Genomic DNA, 13,939 nt, shown 5'->3' on the forward strand with positions numbered 1-13,939 from the left:
CGGGATTGTTTCAGCGTTATGTGGGAATTATAACAGTGCATGTATCGACAGACCCCCATGTCGGATTGAGTGTGGTGAAAATATGTCCAGTGATTATTAGATAACCTTCATTTTAATTTATATTCTAGCACAATCTGTCCGTAAATGAAGATAATTGTTCAATTCCAAAGTTGCATAATTCATCCGTCCGATCTGTATATCGAATGCAGCGGATGAGTAATCTTCAGTTCCTGAATCAGAAAGAAGCAATTCTGCCGTATTATTCACAGCTATGCATTAAAAAACTCTTCCTTTATCCGTCGCTGACTGCCTGCCTGTCTAATTATCTGACTGTCTGGCTGTCAGTCTGTCTGTATCTCTCTCTCTCTCTGTTATATCCATGTAACCATATAGCAATTACAGCACGGAAACAGGCCATCCCGGCCCTTCTAGTCCGTGCCGAACGCTTATCCTCACCTAGACACACCGCCCTGCGCTCAGCCCATAACCCTCCATTCCTTTCCTATCCATATACCTATCTACATTTTTTAAAAATGTCAATATCGAACCTGCCCCTACCTCTTCTACTGGAAGCTCGTTCCACACAGCTACCACTCTCTGAGTAAAGACGTTCCCCCTCATGTTACCCCTAAACCTTTGCTCCCTAACACTCAACATGACCCCTTGTTTGAATCTCCCCTACTCTCAATGGAAAAAAGCTTATCCACGTCAACTCTGTCTCTCCCCCTCATAATTTTAAATACCTCTATCAGGTCCCCCCTCAACCTTCTACGCTCCAAAGAATAAAGATCTAACTTGTTGAGCCTTTCTCTGTAACTTGGGTGCTGAAACCCAGGTAACATCCTAGTAAATCTCCTCTGTACACTTTCTATTTTGTTCACATCTTTCCTATACTTCGGTGACCAGAACTGTACACAATACTCCAAATTTGGCCTCACCAATGTCTTGTACAATTTTGAAATTACATCCCATCTCCTATACTCAATGCTCTGATTTATAAAGCCCAGCATACCAAAAGCTTTCTTCACCACCCTAACCAGATAAGATTTCACCTCAGGGAACTATGCACCATTATTCCTCGATCACTCTGTTCTACTGCATTCTTCAATGCCCTACCTTTACCATGTATGTCCTATTTGGATTATTCCTACCAAAACGTAGCACCTCACACTTATCAGCATTAAACTCTATCTGCCTACTCTTCTAACAGGCCTAAATTGCTCTGCAAGCTTTGAAAATATACTTCATCATCCACAACGCCACCTACCTTTGTATTATCTGCATACTTACTAATCCAATTTACCACCCTGTCATCCAAATCATTAATGTATATGACAAACAACATTGGACCCAGTACAGATCCTTAACTCCACTAGTCACCGGCCTCCAACCTGACAAACAGTTATCCACCACTACTCTCTGCCAGCTTCCATCCAGCCACTGCTGAATCCATTTTACTACTTCAATATTAATACCTATAAATGTCCACATTTTCCTGACAATCGGATGATCGAAGGAATAACACGGCAATCCTGGCTTCGCAGTACGAGTCTCGTCTTACTAATTCTTCCGCCCTCTCTGCTGCTTAACTTCTTCATGTATTGACACAGGACGGAAACAGGCCCATCAGCCACGAGTCCTTGCAAGCCATCAATCAAACATATTCCTAGGCTAAACAAACACAGAACACATTCTTACATTTCCATTCGTTCCCCTTCCATTTACCAGCAGTAAAGACAAAATATTGCATGGAGAAAATGGCGACCGTGGCTGTGCCAACAATTGGCGTTGTGTTCTGTTTCTTGTTTAAAAAAAACCCTCTTCTTGAACATGTGATTATAGAGTAGGGTTATTTTAACTTGCTGTCAGGTGCCAATGGATAGATGAACGGAAATGGGAAAAATTACATCTTTGTTTTCAAAAACCACTAACTGACATTTAGCATTTCCTTCAATTATGAATGCAGGCAAAAAACCACAGTACGATTAGTAGTAAATGTGAGTTGGTCAACGATGGAAATCACAGACATTTTCATATCACCATACAGTTGTTACTATCGGGCAGCCCTGCGCCGAGTCGTCGTTCAGCTTCGTTGTTCTCCATTATTCTCGAAGTCGATAGGACCAAGTGACTGATTGTAGAGGGAAACCAGAGGTCCCTGTCCGGTAATCATCGGAGGACCAGAGCTGGAGAGAGTCAATAACTATAAATTGTTGGATGTCATTATCTCAGAGGACTGTCCTGGACCCATTACAAAAATATTATTGCGAAGAAAGCACGACAGTGCCTCTATTCCGTCAGCAGTCCGACATGTCTATACGACCATACAACCATAAGACATAGGAGCAGAATTAAGCCATCCTTTTTGACTGTTCCGTTTTTTTCTCTCCTCCTCCTCAACCCCAGCTCTCGGCCATGTTCCAGTAAACTTTGATGCCATGTCCAATCAAGAACCTATCAATCTCTGCCTTAAATGCCCCCAAACACCCGGCCTCCACAGCTGCCTGAGGCAACAAATCCGTCAAATTCACCACCCTTTGGCTGAAGAAATTTCTCTACATCTTTGTTTTAAAAGGGTGCCCTTCTATCCTAAGGCTATACCCTCTTGTCCTAGACATCCAACATGGCATGCGTGTTGCTTTATCAAAGTCTACCTCACAATTTAATGTTCTTATTCAAGCTGAGTAATCACAGTCTTCAGAGTGATAAGCTTTAAAGAATAAAATCTAACTTTAACCTGTCTATATTTTTAATGCATCGCTTTGGTATTTAATGGATTAATAAAGAGGCACACATATACTACTATATCATTAATTCTTTTTAAAAATATTTTGGTAACTGTATTTAAATATAATAGTTTAATTTTGTAATTATGTTTATTATATATTATATATTTAAACACATTATTCTGAGAAGGGTGCATGGGCTTGACCGGGCTGTCAAAGGAGTCGAAGGCATTAAAAAAGGTGAACAACCTGAGGACTAGAGGGATAACTGACAATGTGGTTTTGTTCTGTGAAAGGAGGTCGGATTATTCCACTGCTCCGTGGTGGGTGGGCTTCAAGATGTTGGGTTCTAACCCCACTGCTACTATTTCATTTTATTATGATGTTCAGCGTTCTGACAGTCAGGTATAACTGTGCTCAGTTCTGGTCGCCTCACGACAGGAAGACGTGGAAACCATAGAAAGCGTGCAGAGCAGATCTACAGGAATGTGGCCTGGATTGGGGAGCATGCCTTATGAAAACTGGTCGAGTGAACGCGGCCTTTTCTCCTTGGCGTGACGGAGGGTGAGAGGTGACCTGATAGAGCTGCATAGGATGATGAGAGGCATTGGTCAAATGGATAGTCGGAGGCTTTTTCCCTAGGCTGAAATGGTTGCCACAAGAGGGCACAGGTTTAAGGTGCTGGGGAGTAGGTACACAGGAGATGTCAGAGGTAAGTTCCCTCAAGCTGTTTTCAAAATTCATACTCCCCACCTTTCTATTATTTCCACATCCTTCCTGTAGTGGGTCAGCCAGTACTGAGCACAGTACTCCAAGTGGGGTCTGACCAGTGTCATGTATAGCTGCAACTTTACCTCTCGGCTCTTAAATTCAATTTCACGATTGATAAAGGCCAATGCACCGTGTGCCTTCTTAACCACAGAGTGAACCTGCGTAGCGACTTTGAGTGTCCTATGGACTCGGACACCAAGATCCCTCTGATCCTCCACACAGCCAAGAGTCTTACAGTTTGTATTATATTGTACCATCATATTTGACCTACCAAAATGAACCACTTCACACTTATCTGGGTTGAAATCCATCTGCCACTTCTCAGACCAGTTTTGTATCCTATCAATTTCCCACTGTAACCTCTGACAGCCCTCCACACTATCCACATCACTCCCAACATTTGTGTCATCAGCAAACTTACTAACCCATCCCTCCACTTCTTCATCCTGATCATTTATGAAAATCACGTAGGGTCCCAGACAGATCCCCGAGGCACACCACTGGTCACCGACCTCCATGCAGAATATAAACCGTCTACAACCACACTTTGCCTTCTGTGGGCAAGCCAGTTCTGGATCCATAAAGCATTGTCCACTTGGATCCCGTGCCTCCTTACTTTCTCAATAAGCCTTGCATGGGGTACCTTATCAAATGCTTTACTGAAATCCAAATACTCTACATCTCACACAAAATGCTGGTGGAACACAGCAGGCCAGGCAGCATCTACAGGGAGAAGAGCTGTCGACGTTTCGGGCCGAGACCCTTCGTCAGGACTAACCGAAAGGAAAGATAGTAAGAGATTTGAAAGTAGTGGGGGGAGGGGGAAATGTGAAATGATAGGAGAAGACCAGAGGGAGTGGGATGAAGCTAAGAGCTGGAAAGGTGTTCGGCGAAAGTGATTCAGATCTGGAGAAGGGAAAGGATCATGGGACAGGAGGCCTCAGGAGAAAGAAAGGAGGTGGGGGGAACACCAGAGGGAGATGGAGAACAGGCAAACAACTAAATATGTCAGGGATGGGGTAAGAAGGGGAGGAGGGGCATTAACGGAAGTTAGAGAAATCAATGTTCATGCTATCCGGTTGGAGGCTACCCAGCCGGTATATAAAGTTTTGTTTGTCCAACCTGAGTTTGGATTCATTTTGACAATAGAGGAGGCCATGGACAGACGTATCAGAATGGGAATGAGATGTGGAATTAAAATGTGTGGCCACTGTCCGCCAGAAAAAGCAGGATCTCCCGGTGACCGCACATTTTAATTCCACATCCCATTCCCATTCTGATATGTCTATCCATGGCCTCCTCTATTGTCAAAATGAATCCAAACTCAGGTTGGAGGAACAACACGTTATATACCGGCTGGGTAGCCTCCAACCTGATGGCATGAACACTGACTTCTTACTCCTGACGAAGGGTCTCGGCCCGAAACGTCGACAGCTCTTCTCCCTATAGATGCTGCCTAGCCTGCTGTGTTCCACCAGCACTTTGTGTGTGTTGTTGTTTGAATTTCCAGCATCTGCAGATTTCCTCGTGTTTACTCTACATCTACTGCTCTTCGTTCATCAGTGTGTTCAGTCACATCCTCAAAAAATTCAATCAGGCTTGTAAGGAACGGCATGCCCTTGAGAAAGCCATGTTGACTATTCCTAATCATATTATACCTCTTCAAATGTTCACAAATCCTGCCTTTCGGGATCTTCTCCATTAACTTAGCAATCACTGAATTAAGCCGCACTGGTCTTTAATTTCCTGGGCTATCTCTACTCCCTTTCTTGTATAAGAGAACAACATTCGCAACCCTCCAATCCTCCGGAACCTCTCCCGTCCCAATTGAGCCAGAGGCTCAGTAATCTCCTCCCTCGCCTCCCACAGTGGCCTAGGGAACACCACATCCGGGCCCGGCGACTTATCCGACTTGATGTTTTCCAAAGGCTCCAGCACATCCTCTTTCTTAATATCTACATGCTCAAGCTTTTCAGTCCGCTGGAAGTCATCACTGCAATCACCAATATCCTGTTCCATAGTGAATACTGAAGAAAAATATTCATTAAGTACGTCTGCTATTTCATCTGGTTCCATACACTGTTTCCCTCTGTCGCACTTGATATGTCCTAATCCTTCACGCCTTATCCTCTTGCTCTTCACATACCTGTAGAATGCCTTGGGGATTTCCTTAATGCTGCCCGTCAAGACCTTCTTCTGGCCCATTCTGGCTCTCCTAATTTATTTATTAAACTCCTTCCTGTTAGCCTTCTGATCTTCTCGATCTCTAACATCACCTCGCTCTCTGAACCTTCGTAAGCTTTTCTTTTCTTCTTGAAAAGATTTACTGCAGCACTTGTACACCACCGTTCCTGCACCCGACAATATGGCCAGTGATTTTTGTTCATCGAGATTCCGTATTGTTTGTCTGAACTCCTGTTAGTTTTTCTGGTTAATTTTTGTAATAAATATTTACTCTTGTTTGAATTGCCGAAGTCTCTGTGATTCCTGTACGTCGGTTCGCTCGGGACCCAGACAGTGTCAAACCTCCCTACATCTCTCATCCTGCCTTGTGAATTAAAGGGCTGCGTTTCATTCCTCTTTTCCATCACAGGCTGTTCCTCTCAGCCACCACTTTATATTCCATGCATCAGGATATGCAGAATCCGGGTGTCGAGAGTCGTGTGAGGCTGGATCGCTCTGGGTGCCGGGGTCTTCGTGGGCAGCGAAATCGAGGCCCGGAGCGATACATTTCGGCAGAGCCCGGGTCGTAATGCGAGGGATGATCCGCTGTTTTGGACAATTTACACGCCGGCTCAGAGAGACTGAGGGGCTCCTCTCTCTGCGACGCCACGGCTGTGAGACTGAGGGACTCCTCTCTCTGCGACGCCACGGCTGTGAAACTGCCCTCGGCTGCAGTTCTTCGTGTCTGAAAACTTTGCGGCTGTTTTCCCCGCTAATAGAATGGACTGAGTCCCGAGGCTTTGGGCCTACTCCGGGCTGCTCCGGGGATTTGGATCCAATGACTCAATGTGGCTCGTATTGGTGTTGTAGTTGCTCGCTTCCATTGATTGCATGATTTGTGTTTTCTTTTCCTCTTTCTCTATGAGCAGAGGGTTGCGGGGTTGGGCTTTATTTTTTAATTCGGTTCATTCGTGTTTCTTCCTTTGCGGCTGCCTGTATGCCAACAAATCTCAAGGTTATATAATTTATACGTTCTTTGATAATAAATGTTCTTCGAATCTTTGACCTGTTGAATACAGACCGACTCAATGGCAGTAATCATTTGATTGTTTCGTTCTTCATTTCAACGATTAGTCAATTACCCCTGCCCCGAATTTAATTGCAGGCATCCATTTACATCCATTGAGAAAATGAAGCGCATCAGTCGCTGCCAAATGATGATGTGGAGAGACAGGTTGGCGATGAGGTCGTTTCGAAGCTCAGAGGCATAATCTGTTCACGCTTGGAGTGTCAGACTCTACAACCGGGAACATTTCAGTTGAAATGCACATGGTCTGTGTGGTGGGGATCCTGATGGGGAAACGGCAAAGGTACATGGTCTGTGTGGTGGGGATCCTGATGGGGAAACGGGAAAGGTACATGGTCTGTGTGGTGGGGATCCTGATGGGGAAACGGGAAAGGTACATGGTCTGTGTGGTGGGGATCATGATGGGGAAACGGGAAAGGTACATGGTCTTTGTGGTGGGGATCATGACGGGGAAACGGGAAAGGTACATGGTCTGTGTGGTGGGGATCCTGATGGGGAAACGGGAAAGGTACATGGTCTGTGTGGTGGGGATCCTGATGGGGAAACGGCAAAGGTACATGGTCCGTGCGGTGGGGATCCTGATGGGGAAACGGGAAAGGTACATGGTCTGTGTGGTGGGGATCCTGATGGGGAAACGGGAAAGGTACATGGTCTGTGTGGTGGGGATCCTGATGGGGAAACGGGAAAGGTACATGGTCTGTGTGGTGGGGATCCTGATGAGGAAACGGGAAAGGTACATGGTCTGTGTGGTGGGGATCCTGATGGGGAAACGGGAAAGGTACATGGTCTGTGTGGTGGGGATCCTGATGGGGAAACGGGAAAGGTACATGGTCTTTGTGGTGGGCATCCTGATGGGGAAACGGGAAAGGTACATGGTCTTTGTGGTGGGGATCCTGACGGGGAAACGGGAAAATTACATGGTCTCTGTGGTGGGGATCCTGATGGGGAAAAGGGAAAGGTACATGGTCTGTGTGGTGGGGATCCTGATGGGGAAACGGGAAAGGTACATGGTCTTTGTGGTGGGGATCATGACGGGGAAACGGGAAAGGTACATGGTCTGTGTGGTGGGGATCCTGATGGGGAAACGGGAAAGTTACATGGTCTGTGTGGTGGGGATCCTGACGGGGAAACGGGAAAGGTCCATGGTCTGTGTGGTGGGGATCCTGATGGGGAAACGGGAAAGGTACATGGTCTGTGTGGTGGGGATCCTGATGGGGAAACGGGACATGCACATAGTCTGTGTGGTGGGGATCCTGATGGGGAAACGGGAAAGGTACATGGTCTGTGTGGTGGGGATCCTGATGGGGAAACGGGACATGCACATGGTCTGTGTGGTGGGGATCCTGATGGGGAAACGGAAAAGGTACATGGTCTGTGTGGTGGGGATCCTGACGGGGTAACGGGAAAGGTACATAGTCTGTGTGGTGGGGATCCTGATGGGGAAACGGGAAAGGTACATGGTCTGTGTGGTAGGGATCCTGATGGGGAAACGGGAAAGGTACATGGTCTTTGTGGTGGGGATCCTGACGGGGAAACGGGAAAGGTACATGGTCTGTGTGGTGGGGATCCTGATGGGGAAACGGGAAAGGTACATGGTCTGTGTGGTGGGGATCCTGACGGGGAATCTGGAAAGGTACATGGTCTGTGTGGTGGGGATCCTGACGGGGAAACGGGAAAGGTACATGGTCTGTGTGGTGGGGATCCTGATGGGGAAACGGGAAAGGTACATGGTCTGTGTGGTGGGGATCCTGATGGGGAAACGGGAAAGGTACATGGTCTGTGTGGTGGGGATCCTGATGGGGAAACGGGAAAGGTACATGGTCTGTATGGTGGGGATCCTGACGGGGAAACGGGAAAGGTACATGGTCTGTGTGGTGGGGATCCTGATGGGGAAACGGGAAAGGTACATGGTCTGTGTGGTGGGGATCCTGACGGGGAAACGGGAAAGGTACATGGTCTGTGTGGTGGGGATCCTGATGGGGAAACGGGAAAGGTACATGGTCTGTGTGGTGGGGTTCCTGATGGGGAAACGGGAAAGGTACATGGTCTGTGTGGTGGGGATCCTGATGGGGAAACGGGAAAGGTACATGGTGTGTGTGGTGGGGATCCTGACGGGGAAACGGGAAAGGTACATGGTCTGTGTGGTGGGGATCCTGATGGGGAAACGGGAAAGGTACATGGTCTGTGTGGTGGGGATCCTGATGGGGAAACGGGAAAGGTTCATGGTCTGTGTGGTGTGGATCCTGATGGGGAAACGGGACATGGACATGGTCTGTGTGGTGGGGATCCTGATGGGGAAACGGAAAAGGTACATGGTCTATGTGGTGGGCATCCTGATGGGGAAACGGGAAAGGTACATGGTCTTTGTGGTGGGGATCCTGGTGGGGAAACGGGAGAGGTACATGGTCTGTGTGGTGGGCATCCTGATGGGGAAACGGGAGAGGTACATGGTCTGTGTGGTGGTGATCCTGATGGGGAAACGGGAAAGGTACATGGTCTGTGTGGTGGGCATCCTGATGGGGAAACGGGAAAGGTACATGGTCTGTGTGGTGGGGATCCTGATGGGGAAACGGGAAAGGTACATGGTCTGTGTGGTGGGCATCCTGATGGGGAAACGGGAAAGGTACATGGTCTGTGTGGTGGGGATCCAGATGGGGAAACGGGAAAGGTACATGGTCTGTGTGGTGGGGATCCTGATGGGGAAACGGGAAAGGTACATGGTCTGTGTGATGGGGATCCTGATGGGGAAACGGGAAAGGTACATGGTCTGTGTGGTGGGGATCCTGATGTGGAAACGGGAGAGGTACATGGTCTGTGTGGTGGGGATCCTGATGGGGAAACGGGAAAGGTACATAGTCTGTGTGGTGGGGATCCTGATTGGGAAACGGGAAAGGTACATGGTCTGTGTGGTGGGGATCCTGATGGGGAAACGGGAAAGGTACATGGTCTGTGTGGTGGGGATCCTGATGGGGAAACGGGAAAAGTACATTGTCTGTGTGGTGGGGATCCTGATGACGCTATTGGGGAAATTACATAATCTGGGTCGTGTGCGTCCTGATGAAGGTAACGGGAAAAGTACATGGTCTGGGTGGCGTGGGTCCTGATGACGTTATCGGGGAAAGTACATGGTCTGGGTGCTGTGGGTCATTGACGACTGACGTTCCTTTCCTGGTGACCACGCTGCCTGTAGAAAATGGGGTAGCAACAACCCTACACAATGTTCCAATGCGATCTCAGCGTGTAACCGCAATATAACGTCCTAACGTTAATATTTAATACTTTGACTGATGAAACGCCTTCATCATGACTTTGAAGCTACTGTTGGCCAACTATGCCCGTGTGCTTTTAGTTTGGCGGTATTAACGGTAATAATGAAATAAACATTGTTCAGAAACAGGATGCTTCTGTGTGGTCGATGAAGTTCAACATCTTGAAATATTCGGTTAAATCCGGATACACAAGGATTTCCATTTGCCTTGTAACCCTGAAAGGTGATTCAATTTTGATTCGTCTAAGACAAGGGCATTTTGTGAGAACATAGAACATTACAGCAGAGTACAGGCCGTTCAGCCCACAGTGTTGTGCCGACCATGTAACCTACTCTAAAATCAATCGACCCTTCCCCACTACATCAAAGTGCTCCTCGTTTCTGGTTGCGCCTTTATTTGTTGTTTTATTGTGCGATGTTGATCGGGCCGGAAGGATCTGCGGCCTGAGGTCATCAAACGACACGGCGCTGATGACGTGAACCGAACTGAACGTTCCCTGTCAGTGACCTTTACCTTTACCTTTTGGACGGCTTGTTCTTTTTGCGTGTGGTGTGTTTGATGCTTTTTGGAATGGGTTCCATGGTGTTTCTTTGTTTCGTGACTACCAGCGGGAATACAAATCTCAGGCTGTATGCTACAGACATACTTTCATAATAAACCTACTTTGAACTTTGATCCCGGTGTTGAATACTGCATACATGCTTTGTGACAAATGTACTTTGAACGTTGAAATTGCAGGTGGCATGCAGGCAAACGGCAAGATGTTCTGCGGGACTCGTTGATGAGAACGAGGGGAAAATAAAACGGGACGGCTATAGGAGTGATGTAAATGGGCGGATAGTCACTGGAACTGACTCGGTGGACGCAGGGTTTGTTTCTCTGCTGCAACTCTCCATCAATCAATGACCCGAACCCAATAGGACCTGATCAAGCAATATCACACTTTAAATCCAATGACTGGGCTGGCATAGCACAAATGATCCCATTGTTGAATTACAATATTTCCTATCAAGTTATGCTTCATTGTTAACGGCCGCATGTTTGCTGGTGTCTCATTTGTAATGGTGAAATAATTGTATTGCAACACAATGAAGATGCCACGCTGCTGTCGTCATCTTTATTTCTCAATGCTAAATTTGTCGGTATTGAACGATGTCGCAATTGAAGATTCCCAGAGGAGATCTCAGGGTTTATAACTGTGATGCTCCCGGACGGAATGCGGATCCGGAGCTCAATCAGAAAGGCCGCCAACAGCGTGCGGGCCGAAAATGTTGGAAACATTTAACAGCGCCCGAAGGATCTGCTATTTGATCATTGCCATCATTGGCTTACCCGGTAAGCGACTGGAAATGATGTGTTGTCAGCCAGTAATTTGCTCCGTTTTGTACCTGGAATTCTTGCCCGTTGATCCAGCGGTTAATCCCATGTCCCATCATATTATCAGCGGCATTATTCTGTTCAGATATTCCGAACAGCATTTGCTATTTATTGCATTCTTTCAAATGAGACTAAACTTGAATTCTATTGTGTAAGGTGACAAACTCCACGCTCAATACCTAATTCAATGACGAGCGGCAAACGGTAGACCGTAAGACATCGATTCAAAACGGCGCCTCTCGGTCCTTTGAGTCTGCTCGGATAGTTAATTATGACTAACTGATGATCCCTCTCAACCCCATCCTCCAGACTTCAGCCCGTAACATTTCACGCCTTTACATAACACTTTAAATATCCCAAATAACTTGGTCTCCACAGCCGTATGTGGCAGAAAATTCCACAGATTCACCACCCTCTGGAAAACCATTTCTCCCACCGTCTTCATTCTAAAGAGACTTCTCTCTATTCTGAGTCCATGCACTCTGGTCCCAGGCTCCACCACTACAGACGACACCCTCTACACATCCACTCTATATAAACGTTCAATATTTGACCGTTTTCAGTAAGATCCTCCCCCCCCTCCGCATTATTTTAAATTCCAGCGAGTAAAGACCCGCATCCATCACCCGATCCTGATACGTTAAACTTGTCATTACCCGGATCATTCCCGTGAAACTCCTCCGGACACTCTCCAATGCCATCGCGTTCTTTCGTCTGTATGGGGCCCCAAAACAGCTCTGAACGCGGTGTGACTGACGCCTTATAAACCTCAGCAGTACATACTTGAGTTTATATTCTGGTCCTCTCGAAATGAATCCTAACATCGATAAGTTCACCATTACCGGATCCTGCACCGAAGGCCCGTGGCCCCTCTGATTTCTGAATTTGCATCTTTGCGTCCCATCGTAGGATCAGCAACAGTGTTTTGTTAAGATATTGTGAGTAATATTCACTGTTCATTCCTTTCTTTCAATTGAGAGTAACTATGAAATTATTATTGTAAAAATAACAATTTCCACGTTCTCGATCGGACTCACGGTCGGGTAGCAGACATGTTGTTGCCTGTATCAGGACCGTCTGTCGGTGCCGGTCATCAGTCTCTGAAGCGGTCTCCATTCGTATATTCTGCTTACACAGTAACATAATTGTTCCAGTGAAAACGGTGTTTTATAGGGACAAGAATTATAGGACCCGGTTATGTGTAAGCAGGGCTTGAGAAACAGAACTCAGTCTGGTGTCAAGAGGCAGAGCAGATAACGACGAGGAAATCTTCAGATGCTGGAAATTCAGACAACACAGAAAAAATGCTGGCGAAACGCAGCAGGCCAGGCAGCACCTATAGGGAGAGGCGCTGTCGATGTTTCGGGCCGAGACCCTTCGTCAGGACCAGATAACACTTCGTCAGAGCAGATAACCAGTTGATTAAAACAAGGGGTGGTAATGTGCACCGGGTGAGTAGGGTCTCTCACTGACGAAGTCACCCGGGGTTCCGAACAGTCGGCGGAGTTTATTAAATAATCCATTCTCTTTTATTCTTCACAGTGAATTTGGTGGCGATCGCGATCCTGTCCCGGGGAAAGTGCGGCCTCTCCAGCTGCACCACTCGCTACTTGGTTGTCATGGCAGCAGCGGACATGCTGGCTGTCGTCACCGCCGTCATACTCATGCGAATCAGCTATTACTTTCCCGGATCATACCTGGACAGGTATCCCACCTGTAACATTAACTTTTTCCTGATGTGCGCGGCCAGGGACTGTTCCGTCTGGTTCACCGTCGCATTCAGCTTCGACCGCTTTGTCCTCATTTGTTGCCAGAAGCTGAAAACAAAATACTGCACCTTGAAAACTGCGGCTGCGGTTCTGGCGATAACCGGCGTCCTGCTGTGTCTGAAAAACGTCCCCTTCTATTTCTCTTCCGAACCCAAATTTATCATCGATAAAGTACCGTGGTTCTGTAAACGGAAGCGGGTTTATTACACCGACCCGCTGTGGGTGGGGTTCAGGATGTTTGATAAGGTTGTGACCCCCCTGCTGCCTCTCGCTTTTATTTTGCTGTTCAATGTTCTGACGGTCAGACACATTTTACTGGCCAGTCGTGTGCGGAAGGCCCTGAGGGGTCAGAGCAAAGGGCAGAATCATAGTGACCCGGAGATGGAGAGCAGGAGGAGGTCGATGATCTTACTGTTTACTATATCTGGCAGCTTTATCCTTCTGTGGTTAACAACTGTCCTTGACTTCTTATATTACAACATCGCCGGAACAACTCCCAGCCAGTACAACAATTCCGAGTTCATCTTTGCACATGTCGGATATATGCTACAGAACTTCAGTCTGTGCACCAACACTTTCATTTATGGGGTGACTCAATCGAAGTTCCGGCAGGAGTTTGTCAACGCCGTGAAGTATCCGGTTAACTCCATCCTCCGAATTATTAAGAAATAAAATCTCGTAGTGCTGTCCCTACTGGGAGAGTGGGGAAGTGAGGAGAGGATTATTGAATTAACTGAAAAAAGTAAATGCTCCAAAAATGTTCTTGGCATAAACTCA

At 47.1% G+C, this 13,939-nt stretch overlaps 1 protein-coding gene across 1 annotated transcript; it reads left to right on the forward strand.

Annotated features, from left to right (window-relative positions):
• Positions 1 to 11,228: 11,228 nt before the first annotated feature.
• On the forward strand, positions 11,229 to 13,939 carry LOC132386812 (probable G-protein coupled receptor 139). Its single transcript, XM_059959147.1, has 2 exons — positions 11,229 to 11,351; positions 12,936 to 13,939. The coding sequence occupies exons 1-2, from the start codon at positions 11,285 to 11,287 to the stop codon at positions 13,832 to 13,834; spliced, it is 966 nt and encodes a 321-aa protein (XP_059815130.1). The 5' UTR covers positions 11,229 to 11,284; the 3' UTR covers positions 13,835 to 13,939.

The sequence above is a fragment of the Hypanus sabinus genome, unplaced genomic scaffold (genome assembly GCF_030144855.1).
Source record: "Hypanus sabinus isolate sHypSab1 unplaced genomic scaffold, sHypSab1.hap1 scaffold_1315, whole genome shotgun sequence".
Classification (NCBI taxonomy): domain Eukaryota; kingdom Metazoa; phylum Chordata; class Chondrichthyes; order Myliobatiformes; family Dasyatidae; genus Hypanus; species Hypanus sabinus.

Bases quoted from the DNA above. Each gene is read 5' to 3' on its own strand.
- LOC132386812 (XM_059959147.1), top strand. From the start codon at position 11,285: ATGTTGGAAACATTTAACAGCGCCCGAAGGATCTGCTATTTGATCATT. The intron at 11,352-12,935 runs GTAAGCGACTGG...TATTCTTCACAG, and splicing joins TGCCATCATTGGCTTACCCG to TGAATTTGGTGGCGATCGCG.